Below are 23,801 nucleotides of genomic sequence, written 5' to 3' on the forward strand. Positions count from 1 at the left end.
AAAAGACCACGTCATGTCACTTCAGGTCAGGTGTCAGATAACGTCATGGCACGCTTCATTGTATGTCAGGTCTACATGGTGATTTGTTGTTAAGGCACATTTAGTTCACGTAAAGTGGTGTGAAGTTGTTTTGTGTACAGTTTTATTGTGTCATTATTATAGGCTGGTTCTCTCCGAGACAGCAGGTCTCCTCTGCAGGTCTTCTGGTGATATGACGGCACAGATGCACCGGATCTGGTTGCAAGATCTTATCAAGGGATTGTCAAGTCCTGCGTGGTCATTACTCAGAGTTCTGCCCAACAACAGGGAAGCTGCTTGTTTTTAACTGGGACCTCCAGAAACTGGGCCACGGGATAGTCTGGCATCTCTGTGTGAGTGAGACAGCACGAGTAAAAGTGTCAAAAAAAGAGGTGCTATTTACTGATGCTGTTTGATATATTATAAAAAAATAATAATAAATATTTTCTCACCTACATTAAATAACTTTTACTAAAAAATAATCTGAAAACAGCCTGTAAATACGCCAGCGATCCCCTGGAGAAGCATGAATCAAGTCTTACTGATTGGAGATCACTGAATTATGTTTGCTCACAGTACCTGAATATTTTCATTATTGTCAACCATTTGGATTTTTTTAAAATACATAATTAAAGTGTAAATCCTGGAATTCAAAATATATTTGTTATTGCAGTGGATATATGGCATAATGTTGAACAATGTGGTCCATGCTATCTGAGCATTACCTGTAAAAATAAAAAGCATCTTATTGTAACGTTGCTAATTATTTAACCACGGTTTTTAATGTGTGTATTGTACTGTATTGTCTTGCTGATGTGGTAAATGGGCTGTACTGTTGTGTATGAGTTCATGTGTCCTGTTCTTTTTTCTCGTTGCAACACATCAAATGGTTGCATATGATGTAAATTAAGTCAGTTTCCCTTTTTTTTCACAGCAAAATATCTTTACTTTGCCACAGTAGGAAAAGCACAGTGTTCCCAGTAAAGTGTCCCAGTAAACAATGTCTGTATCTATGTCAAAAATATGGAATAATGTCTTATTGTCTTGTGAAATGACCTATTGACTAGGTTCCTACAAATGAACTAAATAAACAAAACATATCAGCTGTAGTGACAGAAAAAAAGGTTTTTTAAGTAAAAAGTTTTTCTGCAAAATGTTCCTTTTTACAGTTTCTTATTATACACGGTATATTATGTCTAATATTACAAAAGCATTTTACCATTGCAGGTGAACCACATTACTATTCTTGTAAAAAGTAATTATACTTTACAGTACTATGTTTTCATTTAAAGTGCAGTAGATGTAGGCTACGGGTAAAATAATATAAAACGTAAATGCTTAAATGAGGTACAAGTACTTGACTGTATTGTGCATGAAATAGGAACATACTTTATAAATCTCAGCGGGAAAAAAATGCACAATATTCTTTCAATTATTTTACATCTCTGTATGTAAGTGCATGAATCTTTGTTGGTATAGAATTTCAGTGCTATGTTTCATTTGTGTTTTATATATGTCTATACTGTATATGTCTATATATATATATATATATATATATATATATATAGCCTACATTTGTGTGTGTTTTCCTTTAAGAGTTTGGGCGGCAGCTCGTGGCCTCATTACCGGTGAAGTATCAGGTCAAGTTTGGTCAGCTGGCCGCTGGTGTCCTCTAGTGGACAGCTTGTGAATTACATCCGCTCCAAAACTTTTCGGTTTCGGTTAAGATATCTTAAGTCCTTGTTTCCAAATTTTATTTAAAGAGCCCCCCTTTGTTTTTTTTCTGTCCGTATTGGTGAAGCGGCGGTAAAACACGAAGCCACATTTTTTATTTTTTTTTACCCGCCGGTTCAGGAAGGGCGCTGTCTCTTTAAAAAGCGCCGAGAAGATGGGGCTCTTTATTTGGCAGGAAGTTAGCAAGCGGCTAGCAGGAAGCCGAATAATGAGGACTCATTGAGGAGCAGGAATTGGCAAAAAGAAACGACTTCAAACCACTTGGCGTTACAACTCCACCCGATAAAGGTAAAAATAAAACAAAGTGTGACTTAAACCCATGAACGTTCACTCCGCTGTTTCCCTGCCGGCTGTCCGTGTTGTGGTTTTGCTCCCACCGTGTAATGGTCGGGTCTCTGCATCAGGTCGGACATTACAGCACACCGGAGTCATAGTGTGTGTCACGTTTAATGTGGTCCCGTAGGCCGTACTAGTCTGTGTTGTTGTTGTTGTTGTTGTTGTTGTTGTGTTGTTGTCGCTGCTGTGGCTCGGGTAACGTTTGGGCATCCTCTAAGACGCTTAACACAAGCTTTGGAAACACATGAAGGATTTACACACACACACACACACACACACACACACACACACACACACACACACACACAAGAGACCAAATGTTTAAATAATAACCACAAAGAAAACACAACACATCAACAAGATTGCACAGTTGGAGACGGAACAACTCCTAAAAGGATTAAAGTGAAAGTATAACTTTGAAGTGAAGTAGCATTTTGACTTTTACATTTTTATAATAATCAAAAAAAAACCTGTCCAATCCCCGGACTCGCTGCAGCAACCATCCTCTTCCTCTTCATCTTCCTCTTCATCTTCCTCTTCATCTTCATCTTCCTTGTCACAGGGGGAAGAACAAGCAGTCGGCCACCTGCGTGTGAAGACGAGTCAGAGGCAGCTATGGTACGTAACTGAGAGCGAATGTAATAGTGGAGCCTTTAGAGAATAAGTGTTTATTATTGTTTTTTTTTAATTTTTTTTATTCTTCTTATTATTATTATCAGTCCACCGCACTTGATCTCAAGACCAAGGAGGAGAAGGATGCAGAGTTGGACAAACGAATCGAAGCTTTGAGGAAGAAGAATGAAGCTCTGGTCAAGAGGTACCAGGTATGGAGATCTTTGCAGGATGCTTTAAAAAAAAAAAAAATCCACTTCCATCGCCGAGAAGATTATCGCTGATTTATTAACCAAATCTACAGTAAAATACATTTTCCAGTGTTTTAACAGTTGTTTTCTGTTTTCAGAAACTTTTATTCACGCCTTCAAATCTGTGTTTAGCGCCACAGAGATTCCTGGCTTCATGTTCCTTAAAAATAAAAAAGATTCACACATGTAAACAGATTTCAGATAAGGGAAACCGAGTGAACTGGTATCATATTGAAACTCTTACGTGAACTGATAACCCGAGGTATCCACGGTAACCATCAGTGATGTATGTTGTGCTGATGTTTTGGAGTTTAGGTTTCGGTCACTGTCCTGATCTCGCTCATTATGTCGCACGACCTCAACAGGAAATCGAGGAAGACAAGAAGAAAGCGGAGCAGGAGGGAATTGCCGTGACGACACCTCGTAAGCCCCGCCCCCCCCACGAGCCAGAGACGGACAGGCGGAAGACGGAGAAAGAAAACTTTACCGTCACAGTTGACCTTTCTAAACCGACACCGGTAAGACGTGATGGGTCTTTGATCAAATATGAGGATATTTCTTTTAACTAATACCTCAATTTTGACATTGCAGCGATGACATGGGAATGATTATTGGTGCTTTCACTAAATATTTACATGTTGAGTGGGTGTAAGCAAATAAAGGAGCAGCTTGAACATCGAGATTTGTTTAGAAAATGACATCACAGGACTTTCGACAGGACTACCAGTTGTTGATTCATCTGACACAAAGCCAGCTGCATTTGTAGTGAGAGATTCTCGATCAAATATTCTATTACAGTTTCTGTACTTTGTCATGTATATTTTTGATGGAGTACATTTTCTGGAACTTGTGTATTATATACTTTCAAATCGGAGTACTCTGTCCAATTGACGCTGAAATGCTGTAAATCCAATCCTGGTGAATAATTTGCTCCCAATGGCTCATTAAAACATATTAAAACATATTATAAGCAGAACTAACTGTAGGAAACCGTCAAGCTGCCGGCCTAAAAGTACAACACGGACTAAAAACCCAAAAGTTTCCAGATGAGAGTTTTTATCTGTTTTCCGTTGAGCGTGGTTAGCCATCCGTGCAGCTCTGCTTCTGCTGTGTAAAGATTTGATTTGGTAAACATTGGATCTGGCAATTTGTTTGAAAACAGAGCTGAGATGATCGTACATGTTGCACCTGCTAATCCATCATAATGTCATAACAGCAGATGCTGGTGGAGAATGAGCTCAAGTCGACATATCAAATGGTCCTGAAGAACCATCTCTGTAATCTGTTTATCCACTTTGTTGTGGTCAAGATTCAGTCCTCTTCCATTTGGTACGTCTGTTATTCTCCTCTACGAGGTTTTCAAACAGAGTTACATTACATGAACACAGGCCGGACAAACGGATCATGTCGGCTGCATTTGTCTTTTTTTTTGCTTTTAAAATCTCCTTTTAAACTGCAGGAAAGCAGTTGAGCTGCAGCGTGTTGATGTGATGCCTCTTTGCACATTGATAAATTATATTAAAGTAAAAAAACCTATACAGACGGTGGAAAAGGAAAAAAACAAAAACATCAGCATGTATGTATTTAATTTGTATTCTATTCTGTTAGATAAAATCATATTTAACTTTCAGAACATTGCAGGTTTTTAATATCAGTGTGGAACAACACGTGTCCAGAACATTACATTTGAAGCACTATTCACCAGTAATATAAAAAAAAACAGCACATCTTTGACATGCCATCATTTTCTATGGTGAACTTTTGACAGAGCAGCTTTCTCATTCACGTCGAGTTGTATTCAACCATTGAGAGAAACATCTGTCTCATTAGCTGCTGAATGCTGCTGTTTGTTTACCAGCCAGGTTTTAACATGTTTTTTTTTTTTAAATAAATAAAATTAAATATAGTCACTTTAAGTAACCGCTGCGGCACAAAGTTAAAAACTTTGGTGTCTTGCTCGCTCCCTTTCGTGTTCATCAGGCCTCATCCCCTCGCTCTGAATTCATCGTGTTGCAGTTTTGCATAATCCATAGCCCAGATTAGTTTTTTGTACTTTTTCTGGCAGCAGATTGCGGAGTTAGAATCTGAATTAAAAGTACATGATTTAAATTCAGAAAGAAGAAGGAGGGAAGATAGTTTTTCTCACTGGCTGCTAGATGTTCAGAACTTGGGACTTTTTTTTTTACCACTTTGTTAGCAGCCAAATATAATTTCTAGAGTAGTAGTGCACATCCATAAACCCTCCATTTGAATAGGCTACACACACACACACACAAAGCTCCCCAGAAGCTGTGATTCTGGTGTGTGTGTGTGTGTGTGTGTTACTAGCAATTTACTATAATACATATCCATCAAATCACTGCTTCACAGCCTGTTAGGTTAATGAGACCCAAAACAAACTTCACTGCAGAGTAGCGACTGGCTCTTTGGTTTATTATTAGAGTGGACAGATTGAGATTTTGTAGTAAAACTTCTACATTAAATAAATCATCTTCCAAACTAACAATAAAAAATAAAAAAATTTATGCTGAAACTTTTATTGAGAGTTGATAATCCTATATTAGAATATAGTACTTTAAAATAAAGGAACTGTCCACGTTGCAGGAGAAGAGAGTCGTGAACGAGTGGAAATCTGCAACGCCTCGCTGGAAGACGTCGGAGGAGAGCGACGACCACAGAGGGCAGAGCGACGGCCGCAGCCCCCCCAGGAGGTCTGGGTCTGGACGAATGGGTCGGGGAGGTCAGAGAGGAGGTGGAGGAGGAGGAGGTGGGGGTGGGGGGGGGTCGCCAAGAGAGGAGAGAGTGGGAACCCAGAACACCCAGAGATGGAGAGGCTGGTGATTCAGGAGGTCCAGGACGCAGAGGAGGGAGGAGAGGAAGAGGAGGAGGCGATGGTGGAGGAAGAGGAGGAGGAGGTGGCGGAGGAGGAGGCGGCGGCAGCGGGGGAGGTGGAGGCGGAGGGGGAGGAGGAGGAGGAGGAGACGTAACACCAGGTGGCATGGACAGGAAATCCAAGGTGAGTGCAGATGAGCGACTGTATGTTGTTCTTTTGTTTGTTTTTTTGATGGGAAGTCACATTACGTTTGCTCACATGCACTTCAGTAAGCCAATTAAGCAGGTTATCGTGTGCACGGTAAGAACCGAGTTAAGGTAAAGCTGCGTGGACAAATAGCCGGTCACTCATCAGGGTTTTTTCTCTTCCATTGGCTTTGTTCAGATCCAGTACTGTTCAGTACTCGGTCGAAACGGGAGTCAAACTTTTCGACGATACTTTGCTCGTTTCCGTTTCAGCCCGGCTTTAAAAGACGCGATCCTCATTACCGGGTACATTGTTCAGTGAAGTGATCTCTCCTTTCAGTCAATGTCCCCTGTCTCCTTCCTCATGTGAAAAAAAAAGAAAAAAGAAAAGCCAATTACGGGTCTGAATTCACGGCAAAGAAATCTTTGTTTTCCAGGAGAAATGTACTTTAAAAAAATCAGGATACTCCCAGTTTCTTGTTTACATGACAATTAGGAAATCATCTCCCCAACTGTGACTTTTAAAGTGCATGTAATGCTCTGACTTAAAATTCATTTTATATTCACACACAAAAAAAATAAAAAATTAAACTCCAGTTTTATCAGTGCACCGCAGAGAGAGAGAGAGAGAGAGAGGATGGGCGAGCTGGATTATGACTGTGACTGCATTCAGACCAGAAACCTTTTATTCATTTATATGGTTGCGGTCAGGCAGCACAGCAGAAGTACGGCTGCAGAGATCTTAAAATAACACCGGGTCTTCCAGAAAAACAGTTTCACAAAGCTCAACTTTGTCTGCACTATTAAAACAACGGTGGAGGTTGTTAATTAACGGTTAATTACTTCGTAAACAGAATCCATGTTTGTTCTCTGCTGTGAACGTTTCAGCGTTGGTAAATCTGAATGTTAATATCCTGTATTTGTAACAACACTGATCCCTCACTAATAATGATTTATTTATTTTTTGGACCAGGAATGGGAGGAGAAGAGGCGACAGAACATCGAGAAGATGAATGAAGAAATGGAGAGAATAGCGGAGTACGAGAGAGGACAGCGGGTAGGAGTCGCTATTTTGGGCTTTTTATATGTCATGCGTTTGATTCCTCATCTGATTATCTGAACCCACACAGACCGCAAAGATGCTTATTGTTCAGTTGGCTCGCTTTCTTTTCAACTAAAATTAGCATTGCTTATGTTTTGCCCTTTTGTCCCCCCCCCCCCCCCCAAAGTGGAAATGGTATGATGGTATTTTCTTTTCTTTTTTTTAAACTTTTTTTGAAGCCTTTATACTAGCAGTATAAATGAACACAGAGGAAACTGGTCCAATGTGAAGAGTGTCATTCACGATTTCTCTCCTTAGCTGGATGGAGATAAGCCGATTCGTAACTTCCTCGACGACCCGAGACGTTCAGGCCCGGCGCCGGACATAGACCGCAAGGAGGGCAGTCGGAGGCATGTACGAAACTGGGGAGGGCTGGACTTTGACAACGTGAAGACGGGAGCCGAACTAGAGAAAGAGTGGACTGTGAGTAATGTCATTTCTTAACTTCAATTATTCTGTTCTTTTTTAGAAACCAATCCATTCTTGGGTATTGTTTTTTTTTTGCTGTAGCATTATTCATTCCTGTCATCACATCTTGCACGTTGTGACCTCCTTTCTGTCTCCGTAGAGTCGAAGGCCCGGTCCGAAAGGCTCCATGGACATGACCATGTCGATGACCGGCCGGGAGAGAGCGGAGTACCTGCGCTGGAAGAAAGAGCGCGAGCAGATCGATGAGGAGAGATTAGCGCGCCATCGTAACGCCACCGGCCAGTGGAGACGAGAATGGGACGCACAGAAGACGGAGAATATGTGAGGAGGAGGAGGAGGAGGAGGAGGAGGAGGAGGAGGGTTTCTTTTCAAATGAAACATTACTCTTGCTAAGGAACCGTTTGAAAAAAAAAAAAATCCAAAATGTGGCATATTTAAATAATTGAATTTAGACACATACCTTTTAATATTTAAGATCCCACAAGTCACACTTCATTTCAGAATAAAAGCCATGAAGTCCAGGGAACTTTCTGTAGATCTCTGAAAGAACTTTGAGAGCTTAAGGATAACGATTATCCGGTATGATCAGAAAAAAAGCAGGTAGCTTTGTGTCAGGTGAACACCGGTTACTGTTCATCAAGGTGAAGATGGCAGTTCACTGATGCGTCTGTCAGGAGGACTAAAAACTATAAACTAACCCAAATTCAGATGTGTAAAGCCTGTCGAGGCTTACCGGGAAGACACGTCTACAAGTACTGAATTACACGTCTGAAATAGTGCAGATTGATGGAAAATGACAGTTTTATTTATTCAAAATTAAAAACAACACAGTAAAGTGTAAATTAAAAAAAAAAAAAAAATAACCCTTTGTGACGTAACTATCTACTAGCGTGAAGATAATATCATGATAGAAAGTGTTTCGGTGGCTGTCGGGTGGGATCAAGATTATGACTGAAGACGACACACTGATATTTGGTGTGTGTGTGTGTGTGTGTGTGTGTGTGTGTGTGTGTGTGTGTGTGTGTGTGTGTGTGTGCGTGCGCGTGTCTATCTGTCTGTCTGACTAACTGTCTTAACTAAACACCCCTGCGGCTTTTTTTCACAGGTTCAAGGAGGACCCATATGTGGCTGCTGAGGGCATCACATCTGAGCCGGGCAAGGGGAGAGGCAAGTACACACACACACACACACACACACACACACACACACACACACAACAAACGTGCTGTTGCTGTGGTTACACAACAGCTGGCAGCACGAGCGCAGCGACTGACCCGCGATCCACCTCCATCCCCATGTCTCCTCCACCCGTCTGACATGATGTCGCTCCAGCATTTTGTCACAACACGCATCACGAACACAAAACGTTGATCATCCGTCTTCCTTCCTCCCGTTAATTAAGCTCTTCATGTAAATGCTCTCTTTATTTCCCCGGAGTCCAAATGAACTTCAGCCTTAAGCTGCTTGCAGGCACTCGAGTCAAGTTATGTTTTAAAAATCAACACTTTGGCTTCGTTCAGACTGTCGGTATAAATCTTCCTCTTTTTTTTTTTTTTTCATATTCAATCAGAATTTGACCTGAAGTTATCAGACCTGATCTGTGTGTTTTGAGTTGCAGTCGTCGTTTATTATCCACTCTGGTTGCTATGGTAATGACATTGAGCTCAGAAGTAGCTGACATAAAGAATTTCCAAACCGCATATGAAGGTGATTTGAGGCAGATTTCTTTGGGGAAAAACGTGATTTTTATTAGACGGAGTCTTTTAAAAGAAAACGAGATCAGCACAAGATTAAAATTAGTTTTAGTCCCTTTGTCTTTCTATATAAATTCACATTTAACCCCAAAAGGCTTCACGTTGAGGCTCTGAGGGGATCCAACTGTGTCAGCAGCAGAGCTTCACGACTTGATTTTGTTCCTGCGTGTTGATCATTTTTAGCCAGTCATCCAAATGATAAAAAATTTAGTGTGGGACTGTAATCCCAGGACCAACGTCACATCTGACACGGTGCAGCAAAGCAAATCCAACTCTGTTTGAGTGGCTTTGCATCTTTAATGCTGCTCTTCTTTATTCTGGTTGCCTGGTGTTGTGATGCAGATGTGCACAGCTGGATGCTTTTATCAGTCACTTTATGTCAGTCTGGACTTACTGAAATCTAAAGAAGATATTTTTTGGTAACTTTTGCTGTAGTATCAATCAGTCACACTCCTGGATGTAATTTAGCATCCATCCTGGGATACAATTATATGATAATTAAATCAGTTATGACTTTTTTTTTTTTTTTAATCAAGTGCAGAAATTTTTCCATTTAAACTCACATTTGTACATTTAAATGTGATGTTTTGTGTGCATTTATATTTTTTTAATGCAGTTTTAAGGTCGGTGCATGTTTATTTTTTGAAATGTAGGTAGACTTTACCTCATCAGACAAGAAGTGATTGGACATTTTTTGACGGCCTTTTCTCTACATTACATCCCTCATATTTCAGCGTCTTACATGCATTTGCCTTTGATGATTACTTCTGGCTTAGTAATACCGATAAATATTGTTTGCAATATCTTTTAATGCCCAGGCTCGAATGGAGAAGGTGTGTGTGTGTGTGTGTGTGTGTGTGTGTGTGTGTGTGTGTGTGTGTGTGTGTGTGTGTAGGTTGCTTGTGTAATGTGTTTGTGTGTCCTCTCTGCAGCGCGGGGGCGTAACTCTCGTACAGAGCCTCGGGGCAGGGCCTCAGGTTAGACCACAGCATGGGACTGAAATCACCGTGTTTGTGTGTTGCTCTGTCTGTCTGTCTGTCTGACGCACAACGGCTGCATCCAAAACCAAACCCCCCCCCCCCCCCATGAAATGACTCACCTTTATGACAACGCAGCCCCTGATGTTTTTTGGTTTGTTTTAATTACATCAACTGTTCTGATATTATTTAATTGTAGTTTTCACTTCAGGTTTTGAAAGTAAGAAAAGTACATCCTGTCTCAAATTAGGACCTAACCATATGCACATTTAACAACAATTATGCAACGATTCAATCTTGTGCTGTTTTTCTATTTACCTATTCTGCCCGATAATGTTCCCATTTTGTTACGTATTGGACTTTTAAATTGAATTAAATCTGGATTTTGTGCCTCGCTTTTGATTTGTGAAAGTGAAGGTTTAACCTCGACCGCGGTCCTCAGGGTGTCGCCTTGGAATTGGGTGAGCATCTGTAATGATTTTCTCATCTTTCCCTGTGGCTGGCAACACTTCAAAAGCTTCTGACTACACACACACACACACACACACACACACACAAAACGACCTCAGGATGTCAAACAGTGTCAGTAAATAGTTCCTTGTGTTTGTGCTTCCTTCTCACGGCTGATATTTGCCTTTTTCAACGGTCAGTGTTGTTACCGTGAGAAGGTTCAAGCAAAAGCTGAGAATTATTTCTAACTACTGTTTCTTCCACATCACTTCCATGTATATATATATATGTGTGTGTGTGTATATGAACTGGGGTGTGTATATCACAGGTTATGGCATTGCACCTGCCCCGCATTAAAGCCTGCACTGGCTTTGGCTGTATGTGTGTGTGTTTCTTTTTTCTCCACCATTTCTAATTTCTGGAATGACTTGAGTGTCCTCTTCCTCTTCCTCAGCCCCGGGCTCCGTTCAATCTCGTCATCTTCATCCTCTGGGTTTTTTTTTTTCTTTTCTCCTCACTGATCCCCTCATTTCTTTTGTACTTGCATCTTTCTCTGTCTGACCTTTTTTTTTTTTTTTTTTTTTTTTTTTTTTTTTTTTTTTTTTTTTTTTATCACATCCTCCCCTCCTCTGTCTCCATTAAAGCTCTTATCCTCCTCCTCCCCCTTCACGTCCTCTCCCCTGTTGGAGCTTTCAGTCTCTGACCTTCTCCCTCCCTTCCTCCTTCCCTCCTTCCTTGCTTTTCTTCTTTTCTTTCTCCTCTGCTTTTCTTTAGTCCTCCATCAGCTGTTCATTTACTTCATTTCTCTACCTTTGTTTGCTTTATATTCGTCACCTTCTACCTCTTGTAAATTTTCTGTATCTTTTTCATCTTCCAATATTTTAATTTGTTTCCCTTTTTCATTAATAATCCTCCATGATGAAATCAGGGGAGTGATCGAGTGGGCTTTCCCTTTTATAACTCGCTGGTTGTGACTGGAATTATTACTTTTGAAGGGATTGTTATGTTATTTAACTAAATCACTGCAGTCCAATAATGGTGCTGCAGTAAATCATATCCTCATAATCTTTGTCTGTTTTGGCTGAAACTTTGAAGGCTGCACTTTGTGGAGCTGTTGAGCTGTTTTGCTTTATACAGTGAGGTATTTCAGCTGTTTAGCCTTCCCCTCACTGATATGAATTGGGTGGAAATAAACAGCAACGCCTCTATAACTGCTGGCTTCCACTTGAAGGGGTAAGTGTCGTGGTTGTACTAAAAAGGGGGCTTTTAAAATATGTATTAGTGCGACAGTGTTTTGGAAACCCGTCTATAACTCTCCTTATTCCTTTTTCCCGTTTCACATTATGATGAAGACACACGAGGCATCAGGTTGTTCTTCCCTCCCTCTCGGATCCATCAGTCAAAACAAAGTTTTAACACAGTTAGCCCGAGTAGAATTAAAGTGGAATCTAACTTATCTTAAATTTGTCTGTATTTAGATGCCATTAAACTGTAACTTACCGCTCGGACAATTTGACAACTTAGTGTTCATTGTGGCTATTAATTACTCAATCGAACTGTTTTTCAGGTAAAAAACACAAAACATTAGATAGAATAAAAAAAAGTATACAGATTACATCAAGTATCACAAAACAAAAAGTACTTGATTTCAACTCGCTATCAATGTCTCCTCCAGATGACGGTAAGCGGCCTCCTAAAGTACCGACATTTGGCGACTTCCTGTCCCAGGGACCACGAGGGGACCGGAGCCGAGGGAGGGGCCGAGGACAGAAACAGAGCTACAGGTAAATATACTGCACCGCTTCAAATGGGATGTTTCTTTTCCTCATTTCATTCAAAGATGGCTGGCAAAGCTGATGGAGAGACGGAGCTGCTGTTAAACATGTCGCTGTTTATTATTTTCAAGATTAATTTATGGATTTTTCTTTTACTAACCCTTCACCCTATTAATTATTCTCCAGTCTATAACAATAAGGTACACTAAGGCGTCATCTTTCAAACTACTGTTCATTTCATCTACAAATCCTCACTGAAAACGCTGACCTTACAAATATTGAGAATTATATATTAATAAATGATCAAACAATTATTCAACTTGATTTGATATTGTGGTCATTATTATTATTGTTATTTGATGTGATTTTCACTCTTGTCAGGTGTTTGTTTGTGATTTGTCGCTGAACCTCTGAATCTGTGTCTTTGACCAGCATGCACGACAACCGCTGGGAAGGAGAGAAAGAAGAAGAGGAGGAGAAAGAGAAGGAGGACAAGACAAAGAAAGAGGAGACGAAGAAGAAGAAGGAGAAGGCGGAAGAAAAACCGAAACCTCCCCCCACTCAGAAGGTAGAGGAGGCTTCATCTGAAGTAATACCAATAATAAAGGAGGTGGGAAACTAAAACAAACAGTTATCCAGTTATTGCGTGGTTAAGAAAGCCAACGTTGTTCAGCTGCTTTCCCTGTAAACTCCCCTCTTTCCATCTTTTCCTCAGGTCGAGGAGAAGAACGCAGACGGAGAGGAAGATGAGGACGAATGGGAGGATGCCAGCGATGGAGAGGACGACAGAGTGGAGGACGGGAGCGACTCGGAGCATGACTCCAAGGGCGAGGAGAAGAAAGACACCGGGAAGGAGAAACCAGCCAAGAGCAAAGACAACTCGCCCACATCTCCCAAACCTCGTTCTCGACCGACATCGGCGGGAAGCCCCAAGGAGCAGCGGACTCCCCGGCCGAAGGTCCACATCCCGCCGCCGGCAGCAGCTCAGGAGTCGCCGGAGGGAGGCAAACCCCTCAGCCCCTTCTCCCCACTGGACGGCCACCAGCCTGTCACGGACTGGGGGGAGGAGATGGAGATGCTGTCGCCCCGGAGCAGCATGGGGGCCGAGAGCCCGCTGAAACCGCCCAGCGTTGAATCCAGCCCGCCTCAGAAGAAGGACCAGGTGGAGGAGCAGGAGGAGAAGGGGGAGGAAGAGGAGAAGGAAGGGAAGGAAGAGAAGGAAGAGAAGGAAGAGAAGGAGGAGGAGGAGAAGGAAGAGGAGAAGGAAGACGTAAAGGAGGAGGTAAAGGAGGAGGAGGAGAAGGTAAAGGAGAAGGTCCAGGAAGAGGAGGAGAAGGAGGAGGAGAAGGAGGAGGAAAAGGAGAAGGTAAAGGAGAAGGTCCAGGAAGAGGAGGAGGAAGAGGAAGAAGAGGAAGAAGAAGAGGAGGAGGATGAGGAGGAGGATGATGAGGAAGATGAGGAAGAGGATGAAGAAGAAGAGGAAGAGGAGGATGATGAGGATGAGAGCCAAGCTGCCAGGTCCAGTGAACCTGCTGAGCCACAGGAAGTGGATCAAACAGGTAGGATACTTACTGAAACCATGACATGACGTTATGATAATAATAATAGTAATAATAATAATAATAATATCTCCATCGCTGCTGTTGTACCAATAAAATAAACTACTGACCGACAGCTGAGCCAACGCTGCTGATTCCTCTTCCCCGATCTGGACGTGATGACGAGTTCATCTTCCTAATAATTACTGACCGACCCCGTTGTGATTTCCTGATCTCGCAAATTTAGCTGCCTCACAAGGTGTACGAGCTTTTATACAAGAAGGACAACCCACCACGCTACTCGCAGTTTATTGATAGAGGTCCTCTCTATCGCTTTGATGTCTCTCTTCTTGTCTTCAGATGTCTGTCCTGTATTTATCTCCTCCCTTCGAAGAGGAAGTTTTAAAGAAATATTCTTTGAAATGGAGCTCGTCTCCGTCTCTTTGATTTTCTTTCTTGTCTGATCTTTTTCTTTTTCTTTTCCCCTCGCCCTGCCTCCTCACCTCCTCCACTTCTCATCTCCTCCCCTCTACCGTCCCTGTCCTTTCTGCCCTCCTCTTCACCTCCTCTCTTGTCCTCCCTGCTGGACCGTAGATGTTTCATCTCCTCCAGAACAGGCTGAAAGCCAGCAGACTGTCATGGTGTCAGAAGCAGAATCGGCCCCCGCTTCACCGCCATGCGACCCCCGCCCCGTCCGAGGTGTCTGACCCCGCCCCCTCTTCTTTTTCTGTCACAGTCTCCTCTGAGGTCGGCGAGGTTGCCGTGACGACGGAACAGGAAACACCTGCTGCTCCATCACAAGGTAATAAAAGATAAAACGGCCACGCTGACGATGCTGCGAGGCTGCAACCTAAAAGCGTGAACATTGGCAGGCCAACGGGCTGATGTTAAGCAAGTATAATATTGATCAGTATCTTGGATCAATAAGTTGGCATACAAGCAAACACAACATCTGAGACTGAGGGGGAAAAGTCTTCAGTTTTGCGGGTTTTCTTTTTTTTAAATCGCTGCATCACAGCGGTAGTTATTTTATCTTTCGTTGTGGCGATCATGAGGAGAAGCAGTAAAAAATATCCTCCACATATCTGAGCAACACGACACCGTGCTGGACGACATTGTGTTGCTCTGCACTGAAAGTTAAGTTAAGCTCAACTTTTGAAATGAGTTTGAATAAATTACAAGGCTGGTTTTTTTTTTGTTTTGGTTTTTTTTGCAGACCTAAAGTGAGTCTGAACACAGCTTTAGTTTACCCCAAAATGTTCCTGGGTGTTAAAATAAATTGGAGAAATCCAGATTAAACATTATAATGCACAGTAATGGATGTTTCTTTTTTCTTTTTTTTTAACAGACAAACCCGACGCGCCTCCCTCTCGTGCCGTCCTGGAGGCCGAGCAGAGCTCCACTGAGCCAGCGACGGGGGAAAGAGGCCGACGCTGCTCCGACAGCGGAGACGGAGACCGAGGAGGAGGAGCGGACGTCCTCAGGTGCGGTCTTTATCACTGACTATGAGACGGTGACTTACTTTAAGAAATCCCCCGTGCTCTCCTAACGCCCTCCCACGCCTCGACTCTCTCTTTGTTTTTGTGAATGTGTTGGTTTTGATATCCTCATCTTTCATTTTCCTCGTTGTGGCTCTCTCCCCCTTGCTTGTTTTGTGTTCCCCCCCCCCTCTCCCACCTCTTGAATAAATAATGACGGGATCTGACATCTGTCTTTCGCAACGCCACCGCTTCCTTCAGCCAATCAGGACCCCCACTCCTTGTTTGAAACTCCTCCTGACTGTCTTCCTGCTTTTCCTTTTGATGGACTGAAAATATTAACTCCGCCCCCTGTGATGGTCTGTGTTGGACTTCCTCCCCCTGTGCTGTATGCTGCCCCCGTTGTTCCTCCTCCTCCTTCTCCTCCTGTTGTTATATTCCTCAACCTGAAAAAGCTTTTGTTTTCTTTTTTGTTATGGCTGTGATTAAAAATACCGCATGGCATGCTGTCTGTGTTACCAAACCTTTCATTACGACACCTTCAGTTCTCCTGGTGTTGATGTGAGTTTGGTGATTAAATGAATTGTATAAGGAGGAAAAAGAAGAGTTAAAAGTCAGATAGGAGCTTTTTGCTTTTGCTGTTCATTCATGGCGTATTAAGGAACCACGCCGATTTTTACATCCCCAGAAAGAGATCATTTAAGCAGGTGTTGAATCTGTAATACTGGGTAATAATTCAGTGGTACTGTAATTCTGTGGTACTGGGTTGACTACTGCATGTGAAGGAAATGAAGAGATTTGAATTATAATGTACATAAAAAAGAAAAAAATGGAGGCGGTTACACTGAACAAGGAAATTCTTACTTTTCTCTTTTTGCCTTCAACTAGAATTAAAAGAAAAATCGAAAAACTTAAAAAAAAATGTTAAAAAAGAAAAGAAAAGAAATGGTTAAATACAAATGTACAGTATTGTAAAGTACTTTGAAATACTGCTGATGTCAGCGTGAGTAAAGTTCTTGGTCAATCGGCCAAAAAAGTGAAATTTCAATTTGATTTCTGGTCGTTCCTTCTCGCCATGAATGTGATCATCTGTCTGCCGTCCCAGTTCATAACCTCCCAAATGATTGTTTTGCACGGCTTCACTGATCACGTTGTTTTAAAGTGTTTGCCTCTGTTGTTGTTTGTTGTCCGTCCGTCCGTCCCCCCCCCCCACCCCCCTCTCCTGTATCTCCAGGAATAACTTCGAAGTACAAAGTCATGTTCACCGTTACTTCGTGAAACGGCCTCTTCGCCGTTGGCCGTGATGCAGTCGTAGATTCAGACAGAAACGAGCACTTGTTTAAATCGCGCCACATGATAAGTGGCACTTGTGTGAGCACTTTGATCCGAAGCACTTCGCGGCGTCGTGAATCATTAGCGCGCACACTTTCAGCGTGGGAGCCACCGACGGGGAGACGAATCACTCACTGTGGTCACAATCAATGTTTCGCTCTCCTCGTTGAACTACACCAGCCCATCCGTCTTTTGTTTTTTCTGCACGCAGTGATTTAATAGTGAGGTCGGACAATAAACCACAGGCTGGAGGAAGTGCAGTCATTAGACCTCTCTTCAGAGACACTTACTTTGTGACTGGGGCTCGTCACTGGCTAATGGCAAAGTTTATACAAAAAATTAATACAAATTAAGGTTTGCTGTCATGTGAAAACCCAATTATAAGTGTAAGAGGAGTTCAATTTATAGAGTAAAGGCATTAAAAATGGAAAAGTGATCTTCGGTTGGGGGTTAGTCTCAGAAACCAAAAGAAAACTCAACTACCGTTTCCTATCATTTCAATTACTGCCATTGATCCTTTATTGTTTTATAGAACAGTGAAATAGAGAATTAAAATGAATGTTTTCTTTTATTAAAAAAACAAATAAGGCATTAAAATACAGTATAGTATATAATTTATGAAGAAGAACCAGTTGACTATGTTGTCAGTATAAACCAGGTTGCCATTAAAAGACTGTTAGAAGGATTCAAACAAGTCGAGATACATTATTGATGACAAACACAGTTGGATTGTGTTTGTTTGGACTCTTTATCAAGTCGAGCAAATTCGTATTTTTTTGTGTTTGAGGACTCAATGGTTTACTTTGTCGTATAATAACATTAAACTGAATATCTTTCGGTTTTTGGAAAAAATAAACGTGCGAAGACGTGAACAGGAGCTCTGGGAAATGTATTCGACTAAACAATGGACTGATGGAGAAAACAATCAGAAGTGACCTTTAATGCAATAGATTTGGTCCAACTGAGTCTGTTGTTTACTTAAACACTCGGGGAAAAAAAAGACGAAAACATGTTGTGAGGCTTTTTAATTCTTAATGTTTTTAAGAAACATGACCAAACAACAGTTTTCATTGTAAGAACAGATTGTTGTGGTCGGCTTTTGGTCTTTGGTGTAAAAAGCTGCACTGATTGTTTTTTACACTTCTGATGATTCATTTCTGATCAAACAACAGAAGACAGATGAGCTCATGTTGGGCTGTGTGTGTGTGTGTGTGTGTGTGTGTGTGTGTGTTGTGTGTGTGTGCATATGTAATTGTGTGTGTTGGTGTCAGGGTGGAGATCAGGAAACCAGGGAAATTAGAGGCACAATTAAGCTTTTAAAAGGCTTTTGAGAGGAAATGAGCCGCAGCCTGCTACAGATGATGGAGCTGATACAAAGGAGGCCGTTTGAAGTCTGATTGAATTAAATCGTGTGATGTTTCCGAGGCTCCCCAGAATCACTAAAGGTACCGGCAAACAGTCCTATTAAAAAAAACAAAAAAACCGCCACTAACACGGTTCCAGTGTCTTAATACAAGTGGCACAAAGAAATCGAACAATAGCGGCTAAACTTTGTCATTTTGGGATTTACACTTGTTTTCTTTCTTGCTGAGAGTTGAATGAAAAGATGGATGTTACGTTCACGTCTGGTTAATACGCAGCTACCGTCACCAGCTGGATGAATCAACATAAAAACTTAAATCAGCTGTCCAACAACTCAAAGCCTTTTTATAATTGGTATTAAAATGGAAGTGTAAAAACTAATTGTTGTTTCACAGAGCGTTATGTGCTGGATTATTTCTCCTGAGCTTCAAGACGTTACCGGTCCTTACCAAAAAAAAATGTCAGGCTTCATCGTTGTTGTCTTTGTTTTGCTTTATACTTCGACTACACATTAATTCGCAGAATATAATGTGTTAATTAGTTCGATTTAAAGGTGCTGGAGTTTATTACTTTTGGACAGAGAGGTTATAGACTCCATTTCCAATTTCCAGACTTTTTTTAATTTTAAGTTTCAGACATGAGTCCTGTTAATTCTCTCTGCAGCTTATTTATCAAAAATGTCGAGCTACACTGAAAAATTCTCATCACGAGCTGCAGAGCCCAAAAGGGGATGTTTATTTTTTTCCAAATTCACGAAGGTTTCCGCATTTGTGGTGATATAAAACAAAAGAACATCAGTTAAAAACACAATTAAGAAAAAAATGGAGGCAATTGTGGATTTAAATTTCTTTTTTCTTTTTCTTTTTTTTTATGACTGGAAGCTTCATATTGATCTTGTAACTCCCACTGATTAAATTATTCCTTGTTCTTACATCTTTAAAACCCTATTTCAGCTATAGTATGTTATATTTAGGACATAAAAGCAAAGCTTTGTCGTTCAGATGCGTTTGTATACGTCGGGTATTGATCATGAAGCCCTGTGAAGGTTTCTTCCACAGTGGCTGAATGTGCCGAGTCTGCTAATGTCCCAGAGAAGAATCTCCCCCGGGGGGCCGCTCGCTCTCAAAATATGCACACGTGGTTCTCTGAGGTTCTTCGGATCAAAGCATTAAAGTGCAATGCCAGTGTGTAACTCCCACCCCCCCACCCCCACCCTCCCACCGCTGCACCACCACTTCCTCCCTGTGTTTGCACCAACAGGCTGAAGCTGCTGGGAACAAAACGAGACTCGCTTCTGATGGAGGACGGACGCATGGCGGAGGAGTCGGGTGAAGAGCAATCACACTACTCATCACTGGAGTGAATATCACGTATCTACATTTCAAAAAATAATTAAAAAAAAGACAGAAAACAAAGGATTTGAACCATCATGAGGAGGAACTGGACCGACCTCTTTTTTAGAGCTCTGAGCTGTTTTTGTTTTTTTTCATCTTTGGATCACCGAGTCTGAACCACAACAAGTGTTTCACTGCGCTTTGTTCAGTACAGAGACATCAAAAGTCTAAATGTCCATCATTCGAATACCGAAAAGCTTCACAAGGTTTTATTCTCATAGCTGGCTCTCAAGCTTTTTTTTTTGTTTGTTTTTTTGCACTGACAGATTGAACTGATCTGATTTTGTTTATGTCACATGCTGAAGGAGAACAAAATTCTCTCTTACTTTTAGAAACATACGTGGTTAATTTCTGTGTTGGTTTTGGAAATAATCAGGACTTCGTTGGTTGATTGGTTTCACTTTTTGGTTTGGAGCCCGTGTATCTGACTCGATCTGGCTGGAAACCCGGAAATACTACATCCCGCCCACCGATAGCTGTAACCTTGACTGCACCACAGACCTGTCAATCAAACAGACACGCCCCCATAAAACACAAGTTTCTAATCTGGAGTGAATTGAGCGAATGACATGCAGAAAATTTGTCTGCACATTTTATTAACTGAGAATTTGATGAGAGAAGTTGAATGGGAGTCTATGGAGGCTCTTTTTTTTTGGGAGCCGACCTCTAGTGGCACTCGGTGGTATTGCAGCTTAAGGCACTTCGACATCGGCCTAATTTTTCAGAGCCGGAAGCTACGAACACTTTTATATCCAGTCTGGTTTGTGTCACATACCTGTTATTTCATTAAAATCATCTGCTCGCCTGCGCAGATGTCTGCAGCGAGTTAACAATAAATTCAGGTGGAATTCAGCACGCGTTTCCAAACCTTTTTACCCTGATGGGACCTCTTTGTTCACACCGAGTAAACCGAGGACCCCAAAATAAATGACATATTTTGTGGATAATTAATGTTTTATGCAATGCATGAAAAAAACATTACGTAAACGTTGCAGACCTGTTACTCTGATCACTCTTTAATCCACTCGCGCTGGCATGGCTGCTGTCTGATCCGAGTACCTGAAGGCAACACGGGTCCATAATCTTGGGATCTCCATCAGGGTCCACTGCAGCCCAATGAACAAAAACAAAATATTGCTGTACAGTGTTGTAATATATTTGTTTTGTTAATGCAGATTTTAAAAAATTGTGGCTGTAAAAAAACAACAACACTTCAGGACTTAATCGAGTCGGTCACACGTGAAACGGAGCGTTTGGAGGACTTGATTCTTTTTTTTTTTTTTAATTTTAATCTTGGGATGAAACTCGTCTCTCGTACCTCAGCAGACCGAAGCGCTGCGGTTCGGTCGGTGTTTGAGTTTGCGCTTCGTTCTGAATCATGTCGGTCGTGTCGCGGCTCTCCGGAGGCGCTCGATTTCATTTTTTGCGTTCTTGTATCTGAGGAATAAAAGTTATGCATGAGAGTTGGAAGGAAAAATCAACAACATTTTTATAAGAAAGGATGAGGAAGCCTTGATTTAGGTTACTGTGGTTTGGTGAAGCCGACAGGTGTGTGAATCCTCGTCAGAGAAGCGGGAACAGAACCGCTGTTTTCCCTCCTGCTGAGTCCCGACAGCCACTTTCAGCAGCCGGATGTGGTTCATCATGTTTTACCGTCCAGCGTCGTGGCCGATTTTTTAAAACCACATTTCCGTTCTCTGTACAACTCGTTGGTCCTCCACCTGTACAGTCACCACTTTCAGGCTAATTAATTATAATCATGTAACGCCCACATGCTGATGCTGTACAGGTGTCTTCAATTTAAATAGCAAATTTCATAAATTAGGACTTGTTAAGCTGAAAAAAGATTTAGCCTCAATTAGCTTCGCTGAACAAAACAAGTTCTGCTTTCTAGTATAAGAAACTGTTTCTGATTTATATTTTTTGTCCAGTGCTTCATCGTGGTGGGAAAGCAGGACGTGGTCATCCATTGCTTTGTGGTATTAATGCGCAGCAGAGCCAGAAAGGGAGCATTTGTCGCCCCCTCTGGTCAGACATGGCTCCTCTCAAAGCTGGAAAAAAAAACAACAACCTTCAGGAGTGTCAAGAGACTCATTTATTTGAGGGCTTTTATCAACAACTTCACTCAGTTGTGACACCAAAATGAGCTGAATGTTCGGCGTTGACTCGACCCGGAGCGAAGCTGTGCTCGACCTCCCGTAGGGTACACCGGCCACCAGTTGCCCCTCTCGGTCTCCCTTTTAAGTTCTCACTTTCATTTTTCCTTCTCGTGGACGAAGCCGGTCCCGAAGCGGCTCGGCGTCGGTCTGGCGGTGCTTTTACGGCCCGCGGTGGTTTTGATCGTCGGTCTCCCTGAAACCGGACGTTTAAGGCGATCGGCTCCGTCTGGAGGAGATGAACTTCCTCCTCCGTCAGAGAAGAAGTCTGACGACGACCTCGAGTGCGGTTTTAATCAATTTCACCTTTCTTTTTTTTCCTTTCTTTTTCTGCCGCCTCGGCGGCGAGGCTGCTGGTTTATGTGAAATCATTTTCCCGCCTCTTGAGCTGATTCCTCTCTCTAAGGGCTGTTTCCTCGCTCAGACTTTTTGTTTTGTTTTTTTGCGATGATTGATTGTATTTAATGTTGCAGATACTTCGGTGTACATCAGTTTGTACAGCCTCTTCCTGTTTGTTTTTTTTGTGGGGGGTGGTGGTGGTGGTGGTGGTGGAGGGGATGTGTTCAGCTTGTTTTCATAAAATTATCAGAACTAGCATGAATCCAAAATGTTATCGAAGCTGTTGATGAAATAGAAATTGTCCACATCAGAGAGAGATGTTTGTACAGCTTTCCAAAATGAAATGTAAAGCGCTCCGTTTGCTTTATCTGTTTATGTTCTTCTCGTTTAGCCAATAAATGTGTTTCTGACGCCTTTCGGTGTGACGACTTCTTTTCGTGCGAAGGAACACAGAAAAATCATCTTCAGCGTTTTACTCTGGAGACTTCTGGAATAACAAACGACCGCATGCTGTTCATTATTTGTTTCTGACTGCTGATGATTTCATCCAGTGGAGCGTGTGAGCCGATAACCTCGCCGCTCCTCTGTTCATCCAGCACGAAGACGCGTGAATTGATTGTCCTGCTCACCGAGGCGGTGTGTCCGTGGAAGACGAGAAGAAGAAGAAGAAGAAGAAGCAACCAGAGAGCCGTGCTGTGTTTGAGTCTCGGGTTGTGACCTTGGCGGCTGCAGGACAGGAAGAAGAATGGCCTGCACTTCCTTCTATTCATCTTCCTGTTAGCAGAACATAATGGAGGGTAGAAATCCTCCCAGTTAATGCACAGCGCTTGTAGCCGGTTCTGTGGCTGCTGCCGTGTGACTCATCAGTGTAGGCAAAGCTTTCCTTCTTTTTATTTTGTCATGGTTTTGATCTCTTTTGTGGGCTCTGGCCAGCGGCCCTTGTGCAGATTTGGCGGGCTGGAGGAGGAAATCCGAGGCGGTGATCATCTGTGGATGAACGCTGCGCTGCATCCTGCATCTCTCCCATCTTCTGCTGCGGGACGTTTCTCTCAAACTATGACCCAATCGTTGGGTGTTGCGTACTTTGAGCTCCTCCTCGTCAGAAGCTGCGTCAAGTCGGGCAGAGAAACGCGCAGCGGAGCCGGAAATGTGGTGAGTTTTCCTTCAGAATAAGAGTAAACTTTTTTTGTTTGTTTTCCTCTTAATGATCCAGTTAAGATTATGAAGAACATCTGTTTAACGCAGTCTCGCTTTCACATGAAATGATGTACAGTTACAGATGTTTAAAATGACTGTGAAAACCCTTTTTGCTGATGGCTTCGTCTCCGTCGTTTACAGGATAATTATTGTAACTCATCTCATCCAAATGAGGCAAACGTTAGTGCTGATTGCAGCAAGTGGGGCAATGTTATATTTCTATTTCAAGATATCGAACTGTGAGCCAAGTCTGTTAAAAATGATCAGCCCGTAATACAATTATAGCTTACCAACACAAAATCTTAAAGGGAAATAAAAGGCTACTTTAAATTTACAGGTTTCCTTACGTCTTTTTCTCCATATAATTGCGTACTTGACTGGTTTTAGTTTGAAAAGCCATACCAGAAACGCCTTCTTTCACCACAACCAGCTTGACTGGTCCCATCCAGCTAATGCCAGGGGAAGCCTCCTTGAGTTCAGTCTGCCCGGTGCGCACGGAGGACTTGGAGGGCTCAGGGAGCTCCAGCATCCCAGCGACACGGCACCGGA

General features: G+C 42.2%; 1 protein-coding gene across 1 annotated transcript; it reads left to right on the forward strand.

The window, feature by feature from the left end:
• Positions 1-1,919: 1,919 nt before the first annotated feature.
• ccdc9 (coiled-coil domain containing 9) lies at positions 1,920-22,469 on the forward strand. Its single transcript, XM_069161031.1, is given in 17 exon segments — positions 1,920-2,040; positions 2,651-2,706; positions 2,808-2,912; positions 3,317-3,469; positions 5,556-5,699; positions 5,701-5,967; positions 6,943-7,026; positions 7,330-7,494; positions 7,640-7,821; positions 8,606-8,667; positions 10,187-10,231; positions 12,357-12,465; positions 12,889-13,024; positions 13,172-14,015; positions 14,731-14,796; positions 15,343-15,478; positions 19,427-22,469. Coding segments are annotated over 16 exon segments (2,604 nt in total). The 5' UTR covers positions 1,920-2,040; positions 2,651-2,703; the 3' UTR covers positions 19,530-22,469.
• Positions 22,470-23,801: the final 1,332 nt, after the last annotated feature.

The sequence above is a fragment of the Embiotoca jacksoni genome, unplaced genomic scaffold (genome assembly GCF_022577435.1).
Source record: "Embiotoca jacksoni isolate LCO1_2020_lvr unplaced genomic scaffold, fEmbJac1.0.p SCAF_28, whole genome shotgun sequence".
Taxonomy (NCBI): domain Eukaryota; kingdom Metazoa; phylum Chordata; class Actinopteri; family Embiotocidae; genus Embiotoca; species Embiotoca jacksoni.